Source organism: Centruroides sculpturatus, unplaced genomic scaffold (assembly GCF_000671375.1).
Source record: "Centruroides sculpturatus isolate CEXI.00-Female unplaced genomic scaffold, Cexi_2.0 scaffold956, whole genome shotgun sequence".
Taxonomy (NCBI): domain Eukaryota; kingdom Metazoa; phylum Arthropoda; class Arachnida; order Scorpiones; family Buthidae; genus Centruroides; species Centruroides sculpturatus.
This window is the reverse complement of record NW_019385424.1, coordinates 145,067-172,918: the sequence shown is the minus strand read 5'-3', so window position 1 is coordinate 172,918 and position 27,852 is coordinate 145,067. Positions and strand designations below refer to the sequence as shown.

The 27,852-nt window shown below is 28.3% G+C and overlaps 1 protein-coding gene across 1 annotated transcript in view; it reads left to right on the top strand.

Annotated features, from left to right (window-relative positions):
* LOC111638858 (vasopressin V1a receptor-like) overlaps positions 1-12,273 on the top strand; it is an 18,269-nt gene extending 5,996 nt beyond the window's left edge. The window contains exon 3 of the mRNA XM_023384620.1: positions 11,949-12,273. Coding sequence (XP_023240388.1) covers positions 11,949-12,211 — 263 coding nt within the window. The 3' untranslated portion in view covers positions 12,212-12,273. The remainder of the gene's footprint in view (positions 1-11,948) is intronic.
* Positions 12,274-27,852: the final 15,579 nt, after the last annotated feature.

The following is a 27,852-nucleotide window of genomic DNA, read 5'->3' as shown; positions in this document are numbered from 1 at the left end:
TTGATATATATATATATATATATTAATATTAGGATTTCATATGTTTTACTTAAAAAATGTAAATGTAGATAACAATTTGTCTATAAGTCATAATTGCCAAAAGGTCTATTTATAGATAAAAATATTCAAGTACAGTTTATTTTTGATTTATGATCGTTATAAATAAAATAAAATATCTATTGAATTTCAATAAAATGTTTAATTAATGTAAGATAAAAATATATTAAATATAATTTTATGTAGAGAAATTCAATTATGAATATTATCGTATATCGATCATTGACTTGCTATCGGTTTTAAATATTTGTTTTCTAAATTTCTACAAAACTTTTAACATATTCTGGAATTCCTTGAGCATTGTGTTAATTAAAGGTTATATCTATTGATTCTATAGAGTGTATATTATTCGTTAACTCCCAAAAATAGATGCTAACAACTCTAATTCAATAAACAAGCTATTAAATATTTGCTGAATTAGAATTAATAGATACAATTATCGATTGAATGACTTTTTATATTTTCCATTATTATAGTAAATCTTATTTATATTCTTTATTGATTGCAATTTCAAAAAATTGTATACCTATAAATTCTCACTGGCCTATGTTTGTCCGTCCGTCCATCTGTCTTTTCTTAATCTCGAGAACGGAGTTACATAGATGAAAGAAGAGACAATATGTGTAAACATTAGGGAACAGAAGGCCCTGATTAATTGTATACAAATTTCCGATGCAAACCGGAAGTCAATTCAAAAATCTTTCCTTGAAAGGGGTTAGATAGATGATCCGCACGACTCTATTGGTAAAGGAAAAGCATGATATACAGAGGCTAAGCCTCTACTAATTTGAGATAAAGAATATATTTTAAATTAAATAAATTAAAAATATGATTAAAAATTGCACTCAGGCATTGCGACAATGTCACAATAAATAATTGCCGTTAATTACGATTATGTTTTATGTTTGGATACAACTTTTTTATATTAATAATATTTAAATTTTTATAATTTACATATATAAAATACCATAATTTAAATTGTAAATATAAAAAAATATTGTAAGATGTTAGCTGATTTTTGTAGATAAACCTAAAAAAAATAGTACTTTTAATAGAGTTTATTTCTAAAATTTCTTGTACAAATTTTTTGGTGATTTTTTAAAAATATAATGGCACTTCATTCCAATCTGTTTCAAATCCTTTGTTCATTGTTGTCAGCTAAGTTCATTGTTTACCTTCTGTTTTTGATATCGGTCTTATAATCACTTAGTCTTTATTTTAAGACCCTAGTGTCGTTCTCAAATAAAATACTTGCCATACTTCAAAGCTGATCAAATAAGACCAATAACAAAAATAAAACACAAACAGTGAAATCGCTGATATAACATTAAATGAAGAGTTGTCAACCAGACTAAATGTGAGTAAAGTTACATTTCAACACAGATTTATGGATCGCAACACCTACACAAAGAATTAACCGAGATTCATCTTTAATAACTGATAACTTTGTAAACATATCAACATAAAATATTATAGATTTAACATTTACAAAATATTAATATTATAGATTTCATATCTATAAGTCTTTAAATTATAATATTTTGTTTGAACTACGTTTGAATTCAGCTGTAAATTCCTTCCTAAAGATAATATAAATCAATCCAAATAACATTGTCAATGTAAGGGATGACGACAAGGAGACAGAAAATTTATTTTTTATTGAATACATTTGAACATATTGACTGATAGTTTGAAATAAAACAAAAATTTTTAATATTTGTGATTAAATTTAAGTTAATAATTAGAATGATATACTAGAGTATTTATTGCCCATATTTCGTTTCAAACGTATCAGTAATTTTAATAAAAAATAAATTTTTTATCTCCTTGACGTCATTCCTTACAATGTCAATGTTTTTTGGGGTGCTATAGCTGCTTTTTGTATTGTATTACATTATTTTTACTTTTTCTGCCATCTGGGCACTAAGAGGGACTTTTTAGTAAGCCCATTATGGATTCGGCCAAATCCACAATAGGGACAGATGTTGACGGACGGAGTCCGACATATCCGGCAGACCAATCTATGAAAAATTTCAATGGGGTTTCTAACCAGTTCGGATCGATCCGGGTGTCTCAGAGCAGTATAGGCTTAACAGCTCACTCATTCGGCCGAAAGATGTATGAAATTGCTTTCAAAGATTTCGTCAAAATGCCAATCTTTCCACACTCAACTTTTGGTGATATAATAGCATTTCTAATACGTTTTTAAATAAGAATGTTAATGTGTATCAGAGTAATGTTTAAATACAGACTGGACTCTAGAAAATATTAGTGATGCATTATGAAAATAAAAATAAACTGTTAATTTTGTAATAAAAAGTAATAAAATGTCATCGATAATCATTAAAAAGGTACGTGAAACAAATTAATTAAAATAATTATTAATATAATGTTAATACTTATAATTAATATTAATAGAGGAGAAGATGGTATTATGGAACACTGCGGGTATTATGGAACCACCTCATTTCGAACTGATAATAAAGGCAAACTGTAGCGGAATGTGGCTGAACTGAACTAGGCAGACATCCATAGCAATGGGAAAACCCGTTTTACTTCAGTTAAACGGTTGTCCGCATTTAATCAGCAAATTTGTTTTTTTCAAAATTCGCAAGTTTTGAATGCTAAGTAAATTTAATTATTTTAAAAATATAAATCGTGTAGTTGTAGGTTCACTGGTGCATGTATTCCGTTCCAGAGACTTAGGGGTACATATTAATCTGTGTGATGTTCACGTTTTTTAAATTTTGGTCTTGACAGACATAAGTTAATTCGAGATGGCGATGCGTGAAATACGGACCCCATTGGTGCTTTTACAGTAATATGGAACTCAACTCCTCCGAACTTTCTATTTGCAAGCAGACATTCCTCCAGAGCAATTTGTGAAAAAGACACTAGGTAGAAAGCCAATTCTTCCTGAGAATATCGAAAAAGAGCTGCTGGAATATATATTGTTGATGGAGGTCATATTTTTCTATTATAAAAGCATTTTTGCGATAAAATACATTGGAGTAAATAATTTGGTAATTATTTAACATTTTTTGTCCTTTCCTATTTGTTTTTGGCTACATTAAAGCATTTTTTTGAAAATATACAGTAAGGTTCCATATTACCACCCGATTTTCTCTAAGCCTACTTTCGGACTTTTTGTACAAAAGCCTTCAAAAACCACACTTATAATTACACTAGCGAGAAATCCAATTAGGAACATTTAGTTTACTAGTTACCGGTACTTTTCGTACAAAAACTGTGGGTGTAGTTATGATACCTTGTTTACAATTCACTAAAATGTAATTGGGGTTCCATAATACCACCTTCTCCTCTATTATTATATTAATTAAAAATTAAGTATATTTCAGTTAATTAAAATAATTAACTAAAATATAATGTAATACTGTATATTGATAATTTGATTTAACTCGAAAACATTTTCCGAAATAGTAATGTCATAAAGGCCCCTCTTGGTGAATTGGTGACAAGTTTTTGTGGATTACTGGAAATAAATTATAACGAACTTGTTATGAATAAAAATTATTTTAAAATATTTTACCTTGGATTCGAGAAAATATGCATCTGATAAATCTATTAAATTATACTAACGTACTTTTGAGTGCACATACTAGTAATGTGGAGAAGAAAGAAAATAAATATTTAAATAATTCAGATATCAATTGCGCAATCCATTACAGTAAACAATTCAAGGAAAAAACGAAAAAACAAAAAGAAAGAAAATAAAACGAACAAAGAACGACAGTGTCGTTCGTTTTCTTTTCGTTTTCCCATTTTTCTATCGTTATTATTAATTTTGATTCGTTTTCCATTTTATGCAATTTTCCTTATTGTCCAATTCACTACGTGCGTTAAAAAACGAAAGTATGCGAAACTTTAATATCTTATTGATGTTAAATAACTTCATATCTCTCTCTGATATCACTTCGTTATTACTCCTGATTATCATATCGAATTAAGAAAAAAGACATTTGTTTAATTTATAAAATAAGCGTAATAACATATTGCATTCTGTCATTAGAAGATGTAGAAAAACTCAATGTTATCTAAGTGTAAGGTTTTTATGAGGAGTTGAAAACAGGCGGCTCTTGATAAGCTTAAAACATTCTTCTATTTAAAAATGCAATTTAACTTACGCAGAAGTTATTGATAAAGGTTATTTAATTAAATAATTTAAAAACTATGACTTTTATATTTTTTTAAATGTTATTTGTGCACCATTACAAAATTATAAGTTCATTCTTTTTGAAAATAGATCAATATACATATTTTATTCTACAGAAAAAAATGTAGTACGGAATGTTGTAGGTCTAATACATTTATATATAGATTCCTTAGATTTATCTCTTAACCGACTAGATGTAATTTCACATGCTAAAGTAAAATATATTTTTATGACTTAAAATCTGAACTATAATTGGATTTGAATCGGAAAAAATCAACTTTTAATCCTATCTAAATCCGAATGAGGATCAGATATACTTATAATAATTAAAATAATGACTAGTTTATTTAGGATTATAGTGCATATGATCAAAAATTACGAATTGGATTTTTCTGTGTAAAAACAACAAACGTTTCTTTTTGAATACGATTTTTAACAATATAATGCTTTTCGTTTTCGGTTTGATTCTATTTTAAACAATTCTTTGTTTTCTTTTAAACGGATTAACATTGTTTTCAAAAATTTCTCCAGCTATTCGAATTTTCTAATCGCTTTAAGAAAAACAGATGGAAGTGTTTACTTTTATTCAAGTAGGATTCGAATAATTCTCTTGGCATATATTCTTAACAAATATATTAAATTGCTGCTCATAAAAATAATTCGTTAATTTTTATTGATATTAGATTAAATATTAATAACTGGAATAAATGATTTTAAAAAATAATAATAATAACTTAAACAAATGTGCTATTTTACTATTCTAAGTATTCAGATTTTTATAATTTTTATAAAAGTTATAAGAAATAAATAAACTTATTATCAATATATCAAACAATCTATTTACTTTCTTTTCAAAATTTTGATATTTATTATTAATAAATTTCAAAGTTTTTCAAAAACTAAAACAGTTGATAACATAAAAATTATTTNTGTTGTCCTCTAGCAGGACCTTTGTACCTACGTTTGTATTTAGTGATTAAACTGCTAGAAATAGAGTGTGAAAGGTTTTGTCTTACTTATTTTAAGTAGTTCTAGCTTTGAATGCATAGAAGTATAACAGTTCACAACATGATAAGAGGTAAAAATAAGATAACAGATAAAAATATAAGTGCTAGTCACCCAAGGAAAGCACCACATCAAAAGATAATTGTGTGTCTTTAGAATCTTCGTCTTGCAATGTTATACTTCTGAAAATTTACACTTAAGTGGCAATAAAAAGTAAAGTATGGATGAAGTCACATCTATAAGTAATTTTTATTTCCTCACAGAAGATTGTGTCAGTGTAATAATAAGTTCCAAGAACAATTGTGTGTGATAGCACAAATATTGGGCTGCAATTTGAAAAAAATTGTAGACTTATAAATTCTTGCTGCTGTTTGTCTGTCCTTCCTTAATCCCAAGAATAGTGTTAGATTAATAAGTGTAAAGAACAGATATAAAAAGCTTAGGGGCAGATGGTCCTGATTAACTGAGTTATATAGGATCTTCCGATCCAGATCGGAAGTCAGATGTTTTCAATTCCAAGTTTTCCCAGAATGGAGTTACATAGATGACCTGCATGACTTTTATTATTAGGAAAAGTATGATGTACAGGGCAAGATACTACTAATTTGAGACCAGTAGGATATATTTTTAATTAAATAAATTAAAAATATGATTAAAAATTGTAGCCCGGTATTGTGTCATGGTCACAATGTCCTCTTTATTATTGATATGATTAAATTTTACATTATTCATATTAGTAGATATTATATTACTCGTATAATTATATGAATAAAATTTATGTGATTGTGATTTAATTATGATTACTATAGAATATAATAAAAGTATTACACAATGTCATTATTGAATATGAATATTTTAAGATTTTCTAACAATAGTTCGAAAATTTAAGAAATGTTAAGTATTTTATGGATGGGTTTTTTGCTTTTATTTAATTAGATTTCTTTTTTAATTTTAATTACTATCCTTAAGCAGAAATTTAATCGATAAAATTGTGTTTGCTTTTTAAGACTTCTTAGAAAGTTTCTTATCTTCCCCGATTTTATCTTGTTCAACAGTTAATGATTGTTTCGTGCGAGGTTCTCTGAATATGCTTGCCTTTTCTTGATAAAAAAATATTTTATTAATTGTATAACAACTTTTAATCAAAGAATGAAATATAAATTGATTTAACTTATTTTAATAGATATGGATTCATAAGATAATTAATTATATTTTAGGCTCTTATGTGTTTATCTACATTATGAGAAACGACATAAAATGTTTTCTTTTAATTACAAATTGATATTTCTTTACTTTATTAATTCAATGTCAAAATTAAATAAATTAAATCTTGTATTATATCAATCTAGCAGTAATGTTTTTGATAATATTACATCTACATTTAGTATATAATACATAATATAATGAGTGAATATAGTAAAGTGCAATTTTTAAAAAACAATATATTTGTATGAGCTATATTTTTTTAAAATATAAATAATTAAATTATTCCTTATGCTTCTCTTTACTTCAATAAACGTTTAGTTTAATATGAGTAGACCGAAATTAATGTAAATTTAATCAAATAAAAAGTATTTTGTTACATTTTACGTATAGACAACTTTATAGCATGAAAAAAACAACTACAAAAACTATAAACTACTCAGCATTTTAATCATTAGTATACTGATTTTTCATTGAAAATTTCGATGGGTTTTTAAACGGTGGAGATTTTAAAAATAAGCATTATTTCTCATAACTTATTTTAATAAAGTATCATATAAGCGTACACATTATATAAGATGCAAATTTTCCAAAAATAAAAAGTTCATAAACTTGCCCCGTGTCTTTTATGTAAATTTGCGATCTCCCATAGGCTAATGAATTCCCCAAATTGGATGTATTCATGGTTACTGGTATTTTAATTGTAATTTTCTTTTTGTTATATCTGTACTGCTTTTGCATGTATTATGTAGACTGTTTTATTGGAAAATTTTAATTATTTATATAAATCACTTCTAAATAATTGTGTATTCTAATTTTACTTGTGTATTACGAGAGATCGAGTAAATAATATCTAAAATATATACGTAATCTTAAAAACCTTCAAAAAGGAAGGTACTTTAAAAAAATAAAAGATTTACTTATACTGTAAGTAAACATTTTCCTTTATAAGAAAAAAAAAGACTGTTAAAAAGATAGAAGTGATTTTATTTTTTAAAGTATCTTCCTTTTTGAAGATTTTTAGAATTGCATATATATTTTTTAAATCTAATTTTATTTTGTTTAAACCAAAATATAGTAAAATCAAATTTAAGAATAAGTGCAAAAGGCACGAGATGACTTAGATACACTCAATTCTTTTTCGTAAATATTCTACACTGAAATGGGGATGAAATCCTAAAATACGGTAAATTTTTTCATAATATAAAGGTGCATATATAATCTATTAATTTATACAATATAAAGGTAGTGTACATTACATACAGAGACTAAGCGGAAACTAAACGGATTCAAACAAATATTGTTTATATAGCCTACACTTTTTTTTATTATTCTTATCAAATGTTTAAATTCCAAAACCACTGTCGTGTGCACGACCTTGAAATGATGCCATTATATTCATAATTATATATCATGTCATCATGTAGCCAATATTTGTTATTGTTAAAGACATTAAACGTCATTTTATTTTTATATGCTATATAAAAATTATAAATTTTAAATGCAAATTTAATTTTTATAATAGAAAAATAAATAGTTTTTGAAAATTGCACAGTAATAGTAATTGAAGTTTTATGTAGAATAGTTTTCCATAATTTTGTATAATATATATTTTCAGATTGTTTGAAAAATTTTTTAAATATTTGAACAGTAAATAATTGTGAAAACCGTTCGAAACAATTTTAAATCTCTCAAGTCTTTTTGATTTTAATATATTTTTAATAACTTTTAATATTCAACAACTATTCGAAATATGTTAGAATATTCTCTTCTGTTTTCAGTTTACATGCAGTTTATTTGCAATAATTATAATCTGAGGTTGGGAGTAAACACCAATTAACAGTTACAAAACTGAAAACTCTTGTCAATCTTATGAAACACCTTTTGAAGCAGATAGTCTACATCATTTTTTTTACCAGCGATCCCCTCTTTTAGGCAGAAATTTCTGACGGTGCGAATCTTGACTTGAAGCTTATTATTATTTTATTTTTAGGTATTTTTTTATACATATTTAATTATACAACAATAGTGTAGCGTGATGCTTGGACGGTTGTTTTTTTTTCTACTTTTTAATTATATTTTATTACTTTTGAAATTTGTCTGCAACTTCATCGGGAGTCAGGACTCATAAATTGTATACCACTGACCAACATGGTTTGTATTAAAAATTAACGCATGAGATTTTGTTTTATATCTGTGTTGTGAAACTACTGTTAATGAAATTGTTTGTCTTTTGCTCTAAGTAGATAATAAACAATAATTGTCTAATTAAAACATGTTGCTAATCCAAAAAATTCAAAATCTAGATATTTAGTTTTTGATATTACTGTCTAAACTCTGCATCTCTTATGGAATAAAAATAATTAAAAACTTTCTTTCCCTGTGCTAAATTACACAAGAAAATATCTGGCAAAATAATCTATTATTGTTTTGCTTAATTTCATTATACACTGAACACTCTCTTAACGGACACCTCGCTAAAGCTTACACTCTCCATAACGGACAATTTTCTTGGTTCAGAGTAAAAAGGCGTGTAATGGCATTATAAGTGACTGTTCTTAAGTGAACACTCTTCATTATAGGCACAGACACGTGAAATGCACTACTGTTGTGAATGCCTAGATCTCTGAACACGATAGATCGAGTCGATTGCTTCCTTTAGGGTTTCTTGCATTCAAATATATGCAAAAATTCCAATAATGTATTTCTCGTTGAGTTAAAATCTCTTTGACTGTACAATTTTATTACTACTGTAAAATTTCTACGTTGACTTAACTTGCAGCTGTAGAGGTTTGCTTAGTATCTGTGTTAACATCAGCAAGTAGAAAGTGCACCTTACAACCGTAATGAACAGAAACAATAATTTTCAATGCACTAATATGTTCTGCTATGCTCTGGATTGATCACCGAACGGATCCGCGACCAATAGTAGGGACCAGTCATACATCTTAGTTTTCTTACTAATGACGTGTTCGACCGATAAATGCAACTATCTCTATCGCTAATTGGCTATTTAGAAAAATTTTTACTTGATTACGATTGTCCATAACTACACTCTTGTCTATTCTTAATCTGTGGTGAAGACAGGATATGCCTATATATATATATATATATTTTTTTTTTTTTGGTGTGTTGAAAATAGAATTTATGAAGGTCGAAATGATGCTACATAAATCGAAATTATTGCGTATTACAAACGAAAAAGTACGAAATGAAAAAATTAGTAGTGTTTAAGATTGAAAAAAAGTAAGTGCTGAACAAGATGTAGCTATTGGCGCCGTAATAATAATGAATAGAAAATCCGATAGTTGTACGATAGGAATAGCGCTGTTATTCACAAAATGGTCATAGAATGGTTTTGCAGAATCAGAAATCAGAATTTTTCTATATCAGTCAACACTTTATAACTTGCATCAGAATTAAGTGCCGTGGGCTTCAAAGCCTCAAATGAAAGTGGCGTGGAATGAAATTTCACTTTCGTGGAAAATCATCGGGATTTGACGTAATACAGTGGAAGGCTAAGCTTTCATCTATTATCACTAGCTATTCTGCACATAATATTAATATTTTAAACGCAGACAAAACAGGACGCTCTCCCAAATAAAATTTTATGTATCAAGGATTAAATCGTGTTTTGGCAACAAATTAACAAATGAACAACTCTAACAGTTGTGTTAGACGCAAGTGTGAGTGGAGAAAGCGAAAACTCCCTGATAGTTGAAAAAGCTGCAATATCCAAAATGTTTTGAGAATATAGACATTATAAAATTTGATAAAATGAATAGAAATCAAACACGTAGATCTGGATGACGAGAGAAATCATGACGGAGTGGCTACAAATGCTAAACAGTAAATGTTGCGTTAAAACGGGAAAGTACTTTTGTTTCTTGCTCCACGTGACTAACCCAGTGGTTAGTCACGTGGAGCTTTCCGGGTTTTCTTCGGGTGTCTAACACCTAAATAGGAGTCTCTGTCGGAAGTCATTCCCTCTTGGTAGATTGCTTATGTTGATTGACGTATTCCAACGATCCGATCCTGGAAAATGCCGTGGTGTCACGCATGTTAAAACAGATTGATGAATAGAAAACAATTAGTAAACAAAAATAATAAGTTTACATGGCCAACGATTATTTAATATTAATATAATAAATATAAATACAACTTGTTTACAAAGAAAAATTCTTTGTTTCAGTCATTTTTTCGTTGTTCGCACCATCACCATTTCTTTGTAAAAAAGTTGTATTTATATTTATTATATTAATATTAAATAATCGTTGGCCATGTAAACTTATTATTTTTATTTAAAATGTATCATTGATTGTGGCAAGAACACCAAAGGACGCTTTTATCATTTTTTGCATTTTAACTACGGAGGCAGTAGCCTAAAAAAGAAGGTCGTCTCCGTGAGTATTTATGTTTTTAATGAACTACTGATGGCGCGAACAACGAAAAAATGACTGAAACAAAAAATTTTTCTTTGTAAAAAAGCTGTATTTATATTTATTATATTAATAATTAGTAAACAATTATGAATGTAGATATATTTAAAATTTTTTTCCAATTTTTAAATAGAATAGTAACTAATTATAGCAAAAGGAACGATGAAAAAATTAGATACAACAAATCAAAAGTAATGAAAAAAATTATAATAAAATTAATAAATTCTGATTAAAAATTAAATATTTACCAGTCAGTTTATATATTCATAATAGCAATTTTTTATTCATAGTAAAGCCATGAATTATAAATGATGATGTATTTTTAAATTGCAAAATACGTTTACTCTTAAATTGGATAAAGTAACGATAATTTGTCTCTACTTTTCTAGGTTTATAAAATATTTATTTTATTTAAGTTTTCATACAAACTATTTTCTAATGTATAAAATATTCATATTACTTTATAAAAATTGTTATTCGACAAAATATAATAAATTAGTATATTTTCGCATCTTCGCATATAGTGTATTTTGTTATGTAAAATAATTGTCGATGGATCGTTTGAAATCTCTTATGTTTTTGTAATTTTGTGTGATTTAATTGTCAGATGAAAATATTTTAAAATTTACACAGAAAAATCAATTTTATAGTGTCAAATATTAATGTTTTTCTTAGAAAGTTTTTCTTTGGTTGGAACCTATAATAAATATAGCTGTTTGATAACGTGAATGAAAATAGTTTTATAATGCATGAAAATCCTTGCGTTTTAAAACTATTTTTATCAACTTTTGTTATATATCACTTTAGTATTACGTTTTGTTATATAAGACAAACATATTATATAACAAGAGAATTCTATAATACTATTTTCTTTTTAAAAATATCTTAAAAGTTATTTTAAGCTTTTTATCACGAATAATATAAAAGGAATTTCGAACTCTTTTACGGAAAAGTATTTTTATTTTATTACATTTTACTCTAGAATTGTGTTCAAAAAGAATTCAGTTAATATAAATTATAAAAAATTAAATACCAAACTGAAATTTTATTTATTATTTATTATTTTTTAGGTCCAACAGTCACAATACTTATGCTTCTGGCAAGCTTAAATAGCTCTACTAATCCATGGATTTATTTATCTTTTAATCGGAATTTGATTCAATCATTAAATCGCATCTGCAGTTCAAACTGGCGAAAAATAATAATCCGACAGACAACGGAAACGAATAATACCACTCACACAATCGATGAAAATGTATGTAGTAGGTCTGCTTTAAGCAAAAATTATAATAGAAGTAAAGAGAACGAAGTAATGGAAAATGTGGAGATATAAGCTGTTGATTTTAGCTCTTAAAAAAAAAAAACTTTAATGTGAAATTTAAATATTTTTTATTATTATTTAACCTTAAGAAAAAATAATGTGATGTATAAAAGTTTAAAAATTAATGGTAAATGTAAATGTTTCACGAATCTGAATCTGTAAATCATGAACAGTAAAAAGTTCGTTATATTTATGTATTTAAGCTGTGAAAATAAAAGTTTTCTCTCAAATATCTATTTTTAATAATGATTTTTAAACATTACATTACAATATTATTAAAGTAAATTAAATATTACTTTAAAATTTTTTTTAAAATTTTAGAATTTGCAAAATGTTCACAGAATTAATAGAATTTTTAGGTAAATATAAACGCTAAAAACTTTCAATTTTAGATAGAAAATAAACTGTATTATTAAATTTAAATAAAACTATAGAATCAACAGGCTCACATTTTAGTGGAAAATCTCAAAACTCAAAAATAACTAATTAGTTTACTTAATGAGATAAATAATTTAATTAAAAAAGCATATTGCAATTACTTAATATTCTGCTTAACTATTTAATTATCTATTTTAATTTATTTCTTAAATAATTTTGTTTTCTTTACTGCATTTAAAGTGCAAAATGAAATGAATAATTTTTGATCATTGCTTTTTCATAGTGGGAATAATAAAGCTTATTCGTCTAATAAGAAAGTTCAATGAATAGAAAATAATCTTAGAGGAGATTCTTGTTTAAAGAGTAGGCCTATTCATTATCAGAGTCACCGTAGTTACGTGGTCAAAAAACTGTGATAAGCTACCTAAAAATTCTCCGCAGTTACGAGGTTTCCCCGAGGGATGGTAACTATGTACAGTACTTACTTCCTCTTACACCACGTACTGTACAGTACATGCGCGTTGATACATATCACCATACACAAGATGCATTATTGCGTATGTGTTTGTCGTTTCGGTTTCGATACTGGTTGGTTTTCTCTTTCGTTTTTTGATTTTCTAATAGAAATTATATCAACGAAGCGTAGCAAACATGATGATGGAGTTCCGAAAAAGGAAACGTGCTTCTTACGGTCTAGATGTTAAAATAGACATAATTAACCGAAAGAAGAAAGGAGAAAGTGTAATTGATAATTTTCCTGCTTTTAGCATTTCCGTTTTCCGACTACAGTTTACACAATCGTTAGGAAAGCCCCGGATTTGAAAGCCAATGCTAAAACTAGGCTAGGACAATTTAAAGCGAAACTAACAACATGTAATGGAGATAATGGAAAAGCGTCTAGCAACATGGATTAAACATGTCTATCAACTACATACAGTCGAGTCCGCATAAGTCGTCATATATATAAATAGACACCGTCGTTTAAGTAGTCAGTTTTCTGTGGTCCCATCGAACTTACATAGGCATTACTATTAAAAAAAAAGCTCTGGTTTACTCGTCACCATAGGATAGATCGACATACTTTTTATGTTCCACACTCGTTTAGAAGTCTGGTAAATCGACTCCCCTTCTTAAAAAATGAGTTCACATTACACAGCTTAACGTCACAGCAGAATCCGATTTTGCGTTTTCTCGCCTTTCATTCACACGTTATTTGCAGTACGGTTTCACATTTCTGTTAGAAATGAGTAGTCGAAACCTAACAACGCTTACGCTGAAGGAAAATACGAACTTCTGTAATAAAAATAATATAAATGAAGGAAAATACGAATGTAATAAAACTTTGCAACCCGAATTTGCAAAACAAAAAAACCTTCTAAGAACAACATTAGTGGAAATCCTGAAGTAAAAAGAGAAAATTAAGAAACTTTCTCTTCGGTCTTCGTCGCGGCTGTCTCGAAAACGCCAGAAAAAGTTGCCGTACAAAAATGTCGAAAATGCTCTGGTACGTTGACTAAAGCAAATTCGTTCATCGAATCTTGCTGTTTCAGAACCGACACTGAAACAAAAAGCGATGGAAATCGCTAAGATACTTGGAATAGAAACCAATTTTAGTGTCAGTGATGGATGGTTAGAGAGATTTAAAGGTCGCCACGGCGTGACTTTTAAAAAGCTGTGCGGAGAAAAAGAATTTGTCGATATGACCTCAGTTGGAAGTAGGAAGAGACAGCTTTAAAAGAGATTGAGAAATCGTATAAACCGGAAAACATTTTTAAACTTGATGAAACAGGACTTTCCTACAAATTGCTTTCGGAGAAATTTGCTATGTTTAAAAACAAGATTTGCCACGATGGAAGCAAATCAAAGCTGAGAATTACAATCTTTCTCAGAGCAAACTCCGATGGCTCTAAAAAGCTGAAGCCCTTAAGCCTGGACTCCACGTTACCTTAACACAGAAACTCAGAAACAGAACTGAAACATACAGAGTTTTCGTTTCAGTTATGTTTTCGTTTTAACTTGACACCACTAGAAATGCGCCATCCGTTGATCAGTTCTGTAATTGTCGTAGAGTCAAACATGGACGACGCTACGGATTTTGCCATGATTTCTCTGCATTTATTAACAATTTCATTGTTAATAATCTTTGAATTATTTACATTTTTTTTGGACAAACATCTGTATTTTCTAACTTCTTCGATGAAGAATTCCAAATCTATTTGTTTCCTCATCGTTTTCACTACACTTTCTGCCATTACGACAATCAAACTACACGTGACTAATGCACGTGACTACGCGTCACAAATTCTTGCGTTTTTATTGGTTGCAGTACGACAGAAGCGCGGAACAAAAACGGAAAAGTTAAATAATTTTCGATTCTGCTTTCAGTCTTGTTTCTGTCCAACTGAACGTTACAAAACTGAAAGTTTCGTCAGTTCGGCTTTCAGTTTTACGATTACGTCGCGGATTCCGGTAATGTGGAGTCCAGGCTGTAGTTATAGGAAAATGTCGACAGCCCCGATGTTTCAAGAGAGTGAAGAGTTTATCCGTCATACATAAGGCAAATTCGAAAAGTTGGATGTCTTCCGAAATTTTGGAGAAAATTCTTCACAAATACGACTCCCAATTTGTTAAATGAAAAAGGAACGTAGCATTCGTTGTTGACAACTGTCCTGCTCATGGAAAAAATTGAAAGACTACAAGCGATTAAAGTGTTTACTCTACCGCCGAATGCCACTGCTGTAGCGTAACCGCTGGATCACGGTATTATTCATTCGTTCAAACGTCATTATCGGAAGAAGCTTATTTTGGACTTGATTCATGCGGCAGATGAAGAACAGAACGTTTAATTAGATGAAATGCTGTGACGTTGCCATGATCTACGAGAAACTGCCTCTGTTGATGAAACTGACTACAGCATAGTGGACGATCGCGTGGAGTATGTTCCTCAGCGAGTGTTGTCGATATTGTCGCAGAAATTCAAGACAAGAATAACGAATCTTGCTGCTGTATCGGCACCGAAAGCTAAAAATTTTTCGCCATCAAAAGGCTGGTTTCACCATCTTCAAAAATGTTTTGAATTTAAGAACATTAAAATTTACGGCGAAATTGCTAATGCCGATACAGAAACAACTGGAGTTTTTTGGGCTGGATTAAGGAAGATAGTTGATAAGGGAAGATACAATCCGAAACAAGTATTAATGAAACAGTATTGTATTGGAAACGTATATCATCTCGAACATATATCTATATAAAAAACAATCTGTTGCTGGCTTCCAGCATTAAAAGATCGAATCACTCTGCTTCTTTGTAGAATTGCAAAAACGGGGACAAGAAGAAACTCTTGCTAATTTTTCGTAATGAAAAGATTCGAACTTTAAAAAATATGGCAAAATCTTCGCTCCCAATAATCTGTAAGTCGCTTCGGAAAGCATGGACGTTAGAGAAATATTTCGTGACTAGTTTGTAGATTATTTTTTGCCTACATCAAGAAAATACTGAAAAAAGGAAAATCTTGCATTTAAAATGATTGTACTTATAGACAATGCTTCTGCTCAATATGTTGAATTTGTTAGTTTATGACCTAATGTAAAAATTGCTCCTTTTTCTTGCGAACTACATAATTTTACAACTCATGGACCAAAGTGTAATCAGTGTTTTCAAAGCATTTTATTTACGTTACATTTTTAAGAAATTGATTTATGAAATGAATATACCTAACAAAAATAGTGTGCAAAGATGTTAGAAAAATTTTAATATTTTCATTGTATCAATATTAAGCTTATTGACAAAGCTTAGATTTCATATCGTTTAATGAATGGATATTGGAAAAATTTATATCTTAAAGCGAACCGCTTTACGATATAAATTTTCATTTGAGTTTTCATAAAGGTTCATAAACGTCTTTCAGATTTATACTCTTGCTAGAGGTGTAGGATTCAATAATGTAGAAGAGGATGATGACGAAGAATTATTCAATTCTCTTGGATTACTATTAACAAATGAGGAATTGGAATTGAAATATGAATATGGAAATTTCTGAAATTTAAGTTTATTTTGAATATTTTAAGTACAAAAATTTTTAATAAAAATTTATTAAGATACAGAATTAAGAGAAAATAAATGAATTTGATAATAGAACAATTGCCTTTATTCTAATAAATTTTACTTTTTAAATTAAAAAAATAATCTATATATTTATTGTCAGTATAAAATATTGTTTATGAAAATGATCATGATATATTTCTCTCTCTCTTTCTCTTCTCTTTTTTCTCTTCTCTGCAATAAGTCGTATAGTAAAATCATATCGTTGAAATTAAATTCAAATTTAATACAATGATTTTTCAACATTTGAATACAATGTTTTTTATTTCGCTTTTTCAGTTCCTTTTAATTCACACTTTTTAGATAATTTAGCACATTTCCTACCATATTCAGGTATTTTTTATATTATGATTTTCTACAGCAAATGCCGTTTTATTTTTTGAATTTTGAAGATATCAAAATAAAAAAAAAAAACTGTTATTACCTTCAGTATGCTGAGTCAATTTCTTTATTACTTTCACTTAGTTTGACTACTATACGAAAATAATAATCTAAATATTTAAACATTAAAATATTTTAAAAAATAATAGAAAATAATATGTTTTAATAATAAATCGATTTGACGACCGGATGACCGTGATGTTCTTCATTTCTCACTTATACTGATCAATCATGGAGAAGCCACTTCCTTCTATAATGGGTAAATTGATGTTGGTCAGCTAGCTCACGTAATAATTTTTTGCATCAACTAATCAAAACGAACATGTAATTTTATTCAAATCTATATATTCAGAACCATAAAATTTAAAAATAACAATGAAAATCCACAATATTAAATTTTTGTCTTAAAATAAGAACAATTTATATATTTACTTGTATAACAAAGTTAATTATTGATGCAGAATATATTTTGACAAATATAAATAATTAATCTTATAAATGCAGTACTCATAATACGTACATAAAATTCATAGTCGTAGAAAAATAACTGTAAAAGGAAAGCAAGAATCACAATATACAGTAGACCCCCTATAACGCGAGTTCATATAATGCGGATTCGTATATCGCGGCGAAAAAATTGCGACCGTATTCGTATAAAGACGCTAACAGAGACTCGTAAAATGCGGTAAAACGTCATCGCCGACTCGTATCGCGACAGGATTGGTCGAATCTGGACCAATAGTGGACGAGCAGCCCAACTACTTACACGCCGCAGAGAGTTTAGGCTGGTAAGTTGAGTTTACTATGGTCTGTACAGTATATAAATTAGGTATTGTAAGACTAATACAGTACTGTAATTTTATACATTTCTTGTGAAAAAAACATTTCTTATTCAACGGTCATAAAAATTATTTCTATTAATGATGTTTCCAAAGTTCAACGAATTTTTCGCATAAAAATAACTTATCAGAAAACGCGCCCGCCGTTTGATGTGATGCTCCACGACGAAAACAAGCTTAAGCAATGGCGTGGTCGAACGGTGCACACTCGGTAAGTAATCCTACAATTTTTTGTTTATAGCATAGTTTATATAGATTATTCCCAAAAAATTATACGTATTTTGGAAATGTTGAGTGAAATTAGTCTAGAATCGGTTAATTTTTTGGAAGAAAACCTTTCAAACAGCCGTAGTCCGTAAACTGCACACGTGCCGGGCTGTGATTGGCTCATGTATTTAAGAATTCCTACAACGCGAAATTCTTATAATCGGAACTGCCATTTCTAAGGAGTTTAGGAAATACGCACACCATTAAGGCTTGAAACTGGGCGGAAACTGAACACGCGAAAACTGAAACACGCAAAACAAAGACGGAGATAAAGAAACAGCAGTAGAAAGAGAGAAATCGAGATGAAAGGTTATTTGTGAAGAACTACGTTATAGTCATGTTTACAATGAAAATAAATTTGTTATTATATATTTGTTATTATGGTAATGTAATTAATAAACAGTACATGGAGCATTACAATATAGATAAATCAATATCTGCTGACTATAAAAGTTAAATTTATAAACATTTTAAAATAATTTTTTTACAATTTATGTTCTATAGTAATTATATTTTAAAACTTAATAAATTAATTTTAAATATGTGTTCTACATCGTGTATTTGTATTCAATGTGAGCTAATGATAATTATAGAATGCTGAAAACATTAATAAAGAATAAGTAGAGATACTTGAAGTTAGTCGTTTGACATTTTAAATTAAAATAAAAAGGAAAGTTTCATCACACAACTACATGATATGAAAATATAATAAGTTTAATGTTTTATAAATATTAAAACAAATATCTCAGATAAATGAGTTTAATTTTAAAAATTGTCGATAATCTTATTACATTAATAAATCAATTAGAACTGATCGTATTTTCTTGTTATAATACTAGTATAATATTTCCTATATGTTTGTACAAGAAAATAAAAATTATTACAGCAATAACTCTTATTTTCAACATTTACAATAAATTATTTCCTTATATATATTTAACTTTATTTAAGATTTTATGTTTACGTAAAAATAATTAATATAATAAAATAAAATTACAAAGGAATTTTTATTAGAAACGATAATTTATGAATTCATTATTACACATTGATTAATACATCACAGAAGAATGTTGTATTATTAAATTCTTTCGATTAATGATATTTTTTGATTGATGTTTTGAGTGTTTTGCCATGTAGCCGACAAATAATTGTAGCTCAGCATGCAATTAAAAACACTTCAGAACAACATTAAAGAAGATCACAGCAATTAATTCATCATTTCTTTCAATTAATATGGAAGGAAATTATTATTTGGTTCTGTATGTTGTTTGCAATTATTCACAGAATTGCTTAGCGTATTCCAGAACAATTCCTATTGTAATTTCCTTTCCTAACATTACTGGAATTCCTCGAGACAAACAAATTCTCTATCAGTTATAAGAAAGACATTTCGGAATATAATTACAAATAAATTGTTTTTTTGAATAAAATTCATTATTTAATAATATATATATTGTTTAAAATAGAACTTCGTCTAAAATATTTGTTTTTCTCTTCAATTGTGTAAACAAGCAAACATTTCTTCGTATTTATATACAATATTAAGCCTTATTCAATAACACAAAGAAACCAAATTCCATACTAAAGAGAGCGAAATTTTTCTATAATTTTCTATTCTTAAAATATAATTTTTGTAATTAATATTAAATATTAATTTTAAAAAATATATTATCTTTGTTTCAAAGATTATTTATTCTTTACATTTTTAAAGTAAATTTCATTAATATATAGTATTTTAAGAAATTCCTGGAGTATATTTTCTTCAATTCAAATGTATGAATTTATTTTTCATTTCTTGTTTATAATTTTTAGTTTCTAATGAGCAATAAAAATAATTTATGTAACGTATAATAATAACGTACTGAATCTAATATAATTAAGTATAATATATTAAAATAACTGATGTATTTTTAATATCAATAAGAATTAATAGAAATGTTGATTTTATATATAAAGATTTTAATTGATAATTTTAGCATATAATTTATTTGATTATTTACAAATTAACCTTCGTGAATATTACTTTCTGATAAATTATTTAAAATTCACTTTCAATTTTGTAGAAAGATAATTAGTTAATATTGATAATTTTTTATTCATTCCTTCCTTAAAAGATTCAAAATCATAAGCATAAATACCTCAACTTTAAAATATAAATCCAATAAATCTCTAAAAGCTGCAATCTTTGAAACTTATAGGTCATGGTTAACCTTCTNCTTTCTACTCACCTGGAAAGAACTGTTCACCTAAAAAGAACTGTTGGACCTTTTGTGCTGATTTTGCCTACAACCTAAGGTATTTATCCTGCCCGCGCACTATTGTACGTTCTCTCTCTCCGCGTAAAAGAAACGCGCACCCGATCGTTAATCTGGACTAAAAAATTGAATAATAACTCATGTAGTTTATGTATCGTATTTTATTCGTTGATGTAAACTTAATTTAGATATATATAAATAAACGGGTTTTTATGTTTAAAACTTCTGGAGTGCAGTTTCTTCCGTTTGTCTCTCAGTTCTCCATTCCGGGTCCAACCCTCATACCTATCCGCTCGCGCGAACTTGTGGTCTCTGTATCGACCGAAAGATACAGTGGTGTCATCCTGACGAGGTATCGAAGAGATACCGACCCTATGGTCACACTTGTTGTCTTATCAAAATATAATTTACAAAAACAGAAATTTCAAGTGGAAATAACTAATAAAATTAAATGTCTTTCAAAGATACCACTAACTGAATCGAAGAGTATTTTTGACTAGAAAGAATCATAAAAAAATTTATATTTTTGCGAATGGTTAATGAAAACAATTATATCAATTTAAGAAACTGTAATACGATTTTGATTGTCACGGAATGAAGAAAATTAAACAGACAATTCTCTAAACATTTAGAAATCTTCGAACAATAGAAAACTTCCTATATTCGATTTCCTATAATTCCATGTCCATTTATTTCTACTAAACAAAAGAATCTAAATAATGGTGTACTGGATTTTAATTTGGATGAACTCAATAATTCAATTGATAGGATGAATTTAATTCATCATCGAGTAGAGATTTGATTCCAATAAAATTCTTTAAGCTGTTGCTTTCGTTTGAAAAACAAAATTTTATGATTCTACTATTTTTTCTGATTCTTAGAATTCAGTCAAATTATACAGTAGACTACATGGTTTATAGAAAAGGTAATAGGAATCATCCTGATATTATTGCCTTGTTATCAAATACTAGAAAATGTTTCACTTTTATACTTGCGAGCAGATTCCAGAGGATAAGGAAAATATGTTATCTGAGTGCAAATTTGCATTTGTTGAGAACAAGGATACTGAAATGGCAATATTTTTCCTTGTATCGATAGTTCAAATACAACTTCTTAAAAAGCATATGCAAATATATGCTGCATTTATTGATATAGTAAAGATGTTTGACTTCGTGTGTAAATGTTATTTCATAAATTTCACTAGAAATGATGCAAAGAAAAAAAAATGCTATGCTTCAATCTTAATTTTATATTCTGAATATAAAATTACTATATTTCATGGCAATCGGACATTTTCTGAATTTAATTTATCGCAGATATTCCTCTTTCTCCTTATCTACTTAATTTTTACATATTGGATATTGACCAACTGCTTTTTGGAGGAGATGGATGAAATTTAAATTTTCAATAACACTTATCATCATACACGTGTATACTATAAGTAGACGACCTGTTCTCCTTGTTTCAACAAGATTTGCGATACAGAGAAAGATTAATGTTTTGAAATCCCTCTAGAACTAATTATATGTTAATGAACATTGGAATAAATATAAAAAGATTGTTAATCTAGTTGAAACTGAATACATATTCATTAAATGTAAATAATATTGCTTTTTCTAAAGATTATTGTTAGTGTAACAAAAAAGATCTACTGAGTTTCTGTGTAAAGGAGGGTTCTGTGAGGCCCTGGCACCCGCCAAAGAAAAAGGAGAGAAACACTAAAATCTTTTCCTAATTAATATTTCTTTTTATTTATATCGTGTCGTGTATTTCTATACTACTTGTGAACTTGCATTCACATACAGTAGGAATTTTATTGAATTCGCATTAAAAAGTTTTTATTTGTTTAACTCATTAACTCCAAGATTAAATCCTAAGTGCGCCATTAGGAGGAAAACTACAAAATTCTTCAAATATTTCAATTTAATTTATATCAACATTTTTGATCGAAACTAAACGATGTATTAAGATATCAAATGTATAATTTAAGCAACTTTTTAAACTTTTGTTACAGAACAAATCAATAATAGAAATTAAATCTATTCTATTTGTCAATAAGTTATATTATGAATAAATCTATATTGTTTTTGATAATAAATCTCCATGTTAAATCATGTAAACTGATCTATGAATGATGTTTAATACCACTTGTAACAAGTTTCTCATCTTATTAATAATAAATGATTTGATTTGGTTTGATAATTTACTTAATTACTAGCTTGTTAATCCGCTTTGCCCGGGTTTATATAGTACCCCTGTCAGTAATTGTTACACCCAACATTAATCGTAAATTTAATCGTAAATTTCAAAAAAATGTACGCGATAAAACCCATTATAAGAACATTATCAAAATGCCTATAAACTATGTGGAAGTGTGTCCTCGTAAATAGCGAGTTTACGGAAAAATTATTATATATAGTTTGGTTTATTTGATTATGGCAAAGGTATGCACCTCGGGAGGACTTTTATAAGAAACTGGCCGCTATTTAAATGTTACTACCGTGGAGCATTTCTTATTCAGGATAAAGGATAATCTGATTCCGACTGGATTTATAGTATGAAGCAGTGGTGTCAAAACCATGCCATTGGGCCAAATCCGGCTCGCCTGCAGATGTATACTTTTTGTATACATGGAATATACAAAAAAAATAAAGCCCGCCTACCTATAATTTCTGCGTAATTTGGTCCACTAGTCGAAAAGTTTGGACGCCACTGGGCATAAAGCAATGCATAACATATGCGATTGCCATGGGAAGATGCATCTCGAGAAACTGATTCCTATTTATATTTTAGAAATATGAGGAAACCCCGTAAAACTCCTCGCGGTAGAAGTTTTATGGACAGAGTAGGTATTTTATCCTGTTGGGCATTAGTAGATCTGATTACGATTAGTTTCCTAAGAATATGAAGGATAATATGAATCTTAAAGATTCAATTTTCATTTTTATTCATTGCTTATTAACAAAATTATAATTAAAGCCTACTATTGACTTACCTACTAAACGTTTAAAATAGGCATAAGTTAGATCTCTTAATTGCTAATGCTTCGACTCACTTTAATTAAATTAACTAGGGAAAGGATCGAATAGGATTTCCGACGGCTACGCGAAACACTAATTTTGGTACTCAAATTGGCTTGTTTTGAGTCACCGTCGCTTGAGTACATAAAGATGGCATCCAATAAGAATTAGAACACCTAGCACAAGTTCTTGGAAACAAAGAGAACGTTTTGTTATCAAATAGTTGTCAATTCTTGCATTAAAAATTCCCATCTTTAGTTACGGTCACTTTGAATTAGTTTGTATTAAGCTTTGTAAAAAGATTTTACATACATAAAAGTGATTTTACTATAAAATAAACGTATTTATGTAAAATTAATCTGATGCAGTTTAAAAATTCAAAAGAATGCTAAATTTGATATGATTGATATCCAAACAGTAGTAAAATGCATGTGGAAAAAAATAAAGGCCCGTAGAATGTTATTTTTTAGAGTGAAACAGAAGCAATTTACTAATAACAATATTGTTATTATTTTCATAATGTAAACTTATCGTAGTGACTTATGAAAGTCATAATTTTTATAAATATATTATAAATCGACTAAGTGTTGTATGTACAAATTTTAATTAAAAACTTTTTATTTAATTAACAGTATTAATACGAAATAAAAACAATTGAATGACAGATTCTGATCATCTTTTCTTTTAGACAAGAGTGCAGAAAGGTGAATTTTCCGCTTTGTTCAGATTAAATTAGTTTTTCGTATCCGAAAAAACCCTCTTCCGTTTCGCTTTGGACAGGTTTCCGGATTACATTAAAATTTAACATAGAGCTCCGTTCCGAATAATTTTTTAGTTAGGCAGGTTCCATTTTAGACAGGTTTTACCGAAAAATGACTTTTTATAATACAGTACTTCGATAATAATATTAAGTAATAAATTTTCTTTTTCATTTATATTTTAATTTTAAAGTTTTCATCTTATTCGCAACATCAATATCAATTAACTGTTATTTTTTTTTACTAAATCTGGTAAGGAAAAATTCATGAAATTCTTTCTTCTCAACAACTATTAAAACAATAATGATTTTACTTCTTTGGAATAATTTAAATTTTAAAACTGGGTATTCTTCATTAATTTCTAATTTTTTACATTTTTTTTTCTTTTCGTTAGCAAGTATTTTTCACTAATCATGTTACATCATTCATTTAGATAAAATGAAAAGTTAGTTACATAAGAAAGTTTTCATTTTATTTTTTCAGCAAGTAGCAGTTCATTATTTTGTATTACGTAATTAATATTATATAAATGAATAAATGTATATATAATATTTTAATACCAGACTAGGATTCGATAACTAGCAAGCGCAGAGAATTTTTACATGGCACTCAACAGGTTCAGGCCCAAGACAAAGAAAAACGAAAAATTTAGCGGTAAGAAATAACATTTAAATATTACATTCATAATTAAATTACTGACACTTTAAAAGCTTTCACTCATTTTTATTTTTAGTGCAGGTAACCCCCATATAACACGGGAGTTACGTTCCGAAAAATTGCCGTGTTATGCGAATCCGTGTTATACGAAACAAAGAACTAGTACGAAAAGGAGGGTTAGGTTCCAAAAATTAAAAAAACATGCTATTATATTTTCATAATTAAGATAAATATCTTTATTAAAATTTTCTTAAGTGATACATATTAATACAGTAGAGCATCGATTAACCGACTCAATTGGGGAGTGGGATTGGTCGGATAATTGAAAAGTCGGATAACCGAAAAGTATGAAAAAATCCATTATTAGTATAGTATATTCGTATATCCCATGTAATTAGTATATTAGTATATCGCTCTTAACCTACTTCGCATTGAATTTTCATCGATGTTAAGCATAACAAAATTTTTTCTTTAAATAATCGTCACTATTGTATCGTTAAAAATTATTTTTAAATTATTTTATTGCTCACAAAACAAACAACCACTCATAATTAGAAAATTAAGTCTCATTTAAATACTGGCCTTCCTTTCATGGTCGAGCCAGTGTTGTCAGCTAAAATACGCAAAAATTTAACAAAAATAATATTAAAGTAGCCAAGACATAGCCAAATATTGTAGCGCCACATCACTAGCGGACATTTGAATTTGCCGACTAGAACGTGGTCGGTTAACCGAGGTGACGGTTAATCGGGGTCGGATAATCGATGCTCTACTGTATAAATTAAACAATGTTTCCTTCGTCATCATTAAAAGCACTATTAACCGAGAGCGTTTTTTTTTTTTTTTTGCCAATTTATCCTTATCCTCTGAGCATTTTTCTGCACTATCTTTAGATCCATGCTTTACCTTTTGCAAAAAGTGTATATAATTTTAGATTGCTTGCTTCTAGTTAAAAGATCTTTATAAATTTCCTTATATGGTGCTAAGCACTTATGAAGAATAAAGCAAGTATGGAATAAGGGAAAAACATTCGGCAACATCAGAAGCAGAAGCGTCGCGATCTGGCAACATTGAAACAAGTTTCGAGAAGGACCACGTGTATCGACAGAAGGCGAGAAGAGAAAATTTACATACTTAAGTACTAATAGTTCACGAAAATTATTATTTTCGTGAACTATTAGTACTTAAGTATGTAAAAATTTATTACATTTCATGTTGTACGAGGGTTTTACCCAATTCTCGAATCGTGTTAGAGTGAATCCGTGCTATAGAAGTGCCTTGTTATACGGGAGTTACCTGTATTATATTCATTGTACCGTACATCCCTTACATTGTACAAGTGTTTCGTAATTCCATTTTTTATGTTTAAATTCATTATAAATTCGCTCATATTATTATCCAAATAAGCTTTATACAATCCTTACATTTATAACATGTAACAGAGGTTTGCAGAACAGAGTTAAAGGGTAATTTACAAGAATACCTTCGGAAACAATTCATTAATGTCTCATACTTATTTACAGCTTGTAATAATCGATTTAAAAAATCAGATATAATCAAAATGTAAATATAGCTTTGTGTTAAACTTGCTTGTAATTGAGAAAAATAATGTGTATTTTTTCCTTTTTGCAAAAAAGTTTATTCATAGATTTCATTTTATAAATTATTAATATTGTTTTTAATGTATTAATTCATTTCTATGGTTAAAAATATTATAAAAGAAATTATAATTAAATCAGATTGTTCATTTAACATTGTATTTTTTTAATTTTGAACAACTAGGCGGACATTTTTTTTAAAATAAAAATGATACATTGTTTTTACTTTGACATATTAATAATAAAACATCGCTCGCTATCATTCGACAGGTATTATTTTTCACTATATCTTTGAAAGTTGTTTAAATTAGTTTTTCTAGCGATACAAAATAATTATAATAATAATTTAACATATTTTTTAATAAAAATAAAATCTTATTTATCTAAAATCTGTTTTTCGATTAATCAATTAAAAATTAACACGTGGCGCTCTCTAGTGACAGAATATACAACAAAGCCAAAGTAATTTCCAATTGTAAACATTCTTTATTATTGTTTCACTAATAATTTTATCTCGTTTTTTGCCTTTTTTAAATTAATATGATGGAAAAAACAGGCCACAGAATACTAAAATACATATATTTTACTATATTTTACATCAATTGATATATCAATGGTTACCTTACTAAGCGAAGAAGAATCTGTTATTAAATGTAAAACAATTTTCACTTTTATATCTTCATTTAATGCTAGAATTCATTTTTATTTTATAATTTAAAAGATTACATATTACATTTAGAACAAATATACAGTAATTAATTAATTTTTACTTTTGCTAAATATCAACTTGATATCTTGCAGGTTTAATAAAAATTGAGCCAGTCAAACTTGAGTCACGGACATCAAACATCATAGACCACTGCGTCATTCCTGTCAATTTAATATTTTGCATGTTTAATATTTTGTTTCATCACCTTTGCGGCCAAAACACCTTCCATACGTTTCGGCATGCTGTTGACTAGGTGTTCACATTCATCTGCCGTTATGGAATTCCAGATAGTTAAGATGGAAGCTTTTAGTCCCTCAACTGTCCAATGCCGTGTTTTTCGCAGACGTCTCTTCATAATGTTCCATACATTCTCAATTGGTGAAAGATCTGGGCTGCTGGATGGCCAAGGAAGAACTTCTATGTTCTTTTCTGCAAGCCACTGTTTTGTTTTTCTGCTTGTATGACATGTGGACCCATCCTGATGGAAAATACAGGTTCTATTTGGATATAGCTTTGCTATGGACGGAAGTAAATACTGTTGTAGAATGTTAATGTATTGCTTTGAAGCAAGTGTTCCATCAACAAATGTCAACTGACCACTGGCGCTCATACATCCCCAAACCATGAAGCTGTCGGAAACTTCACTGAGCGGTATAATAACGATAGCTCATTAGCTTGACTGGCAGATCG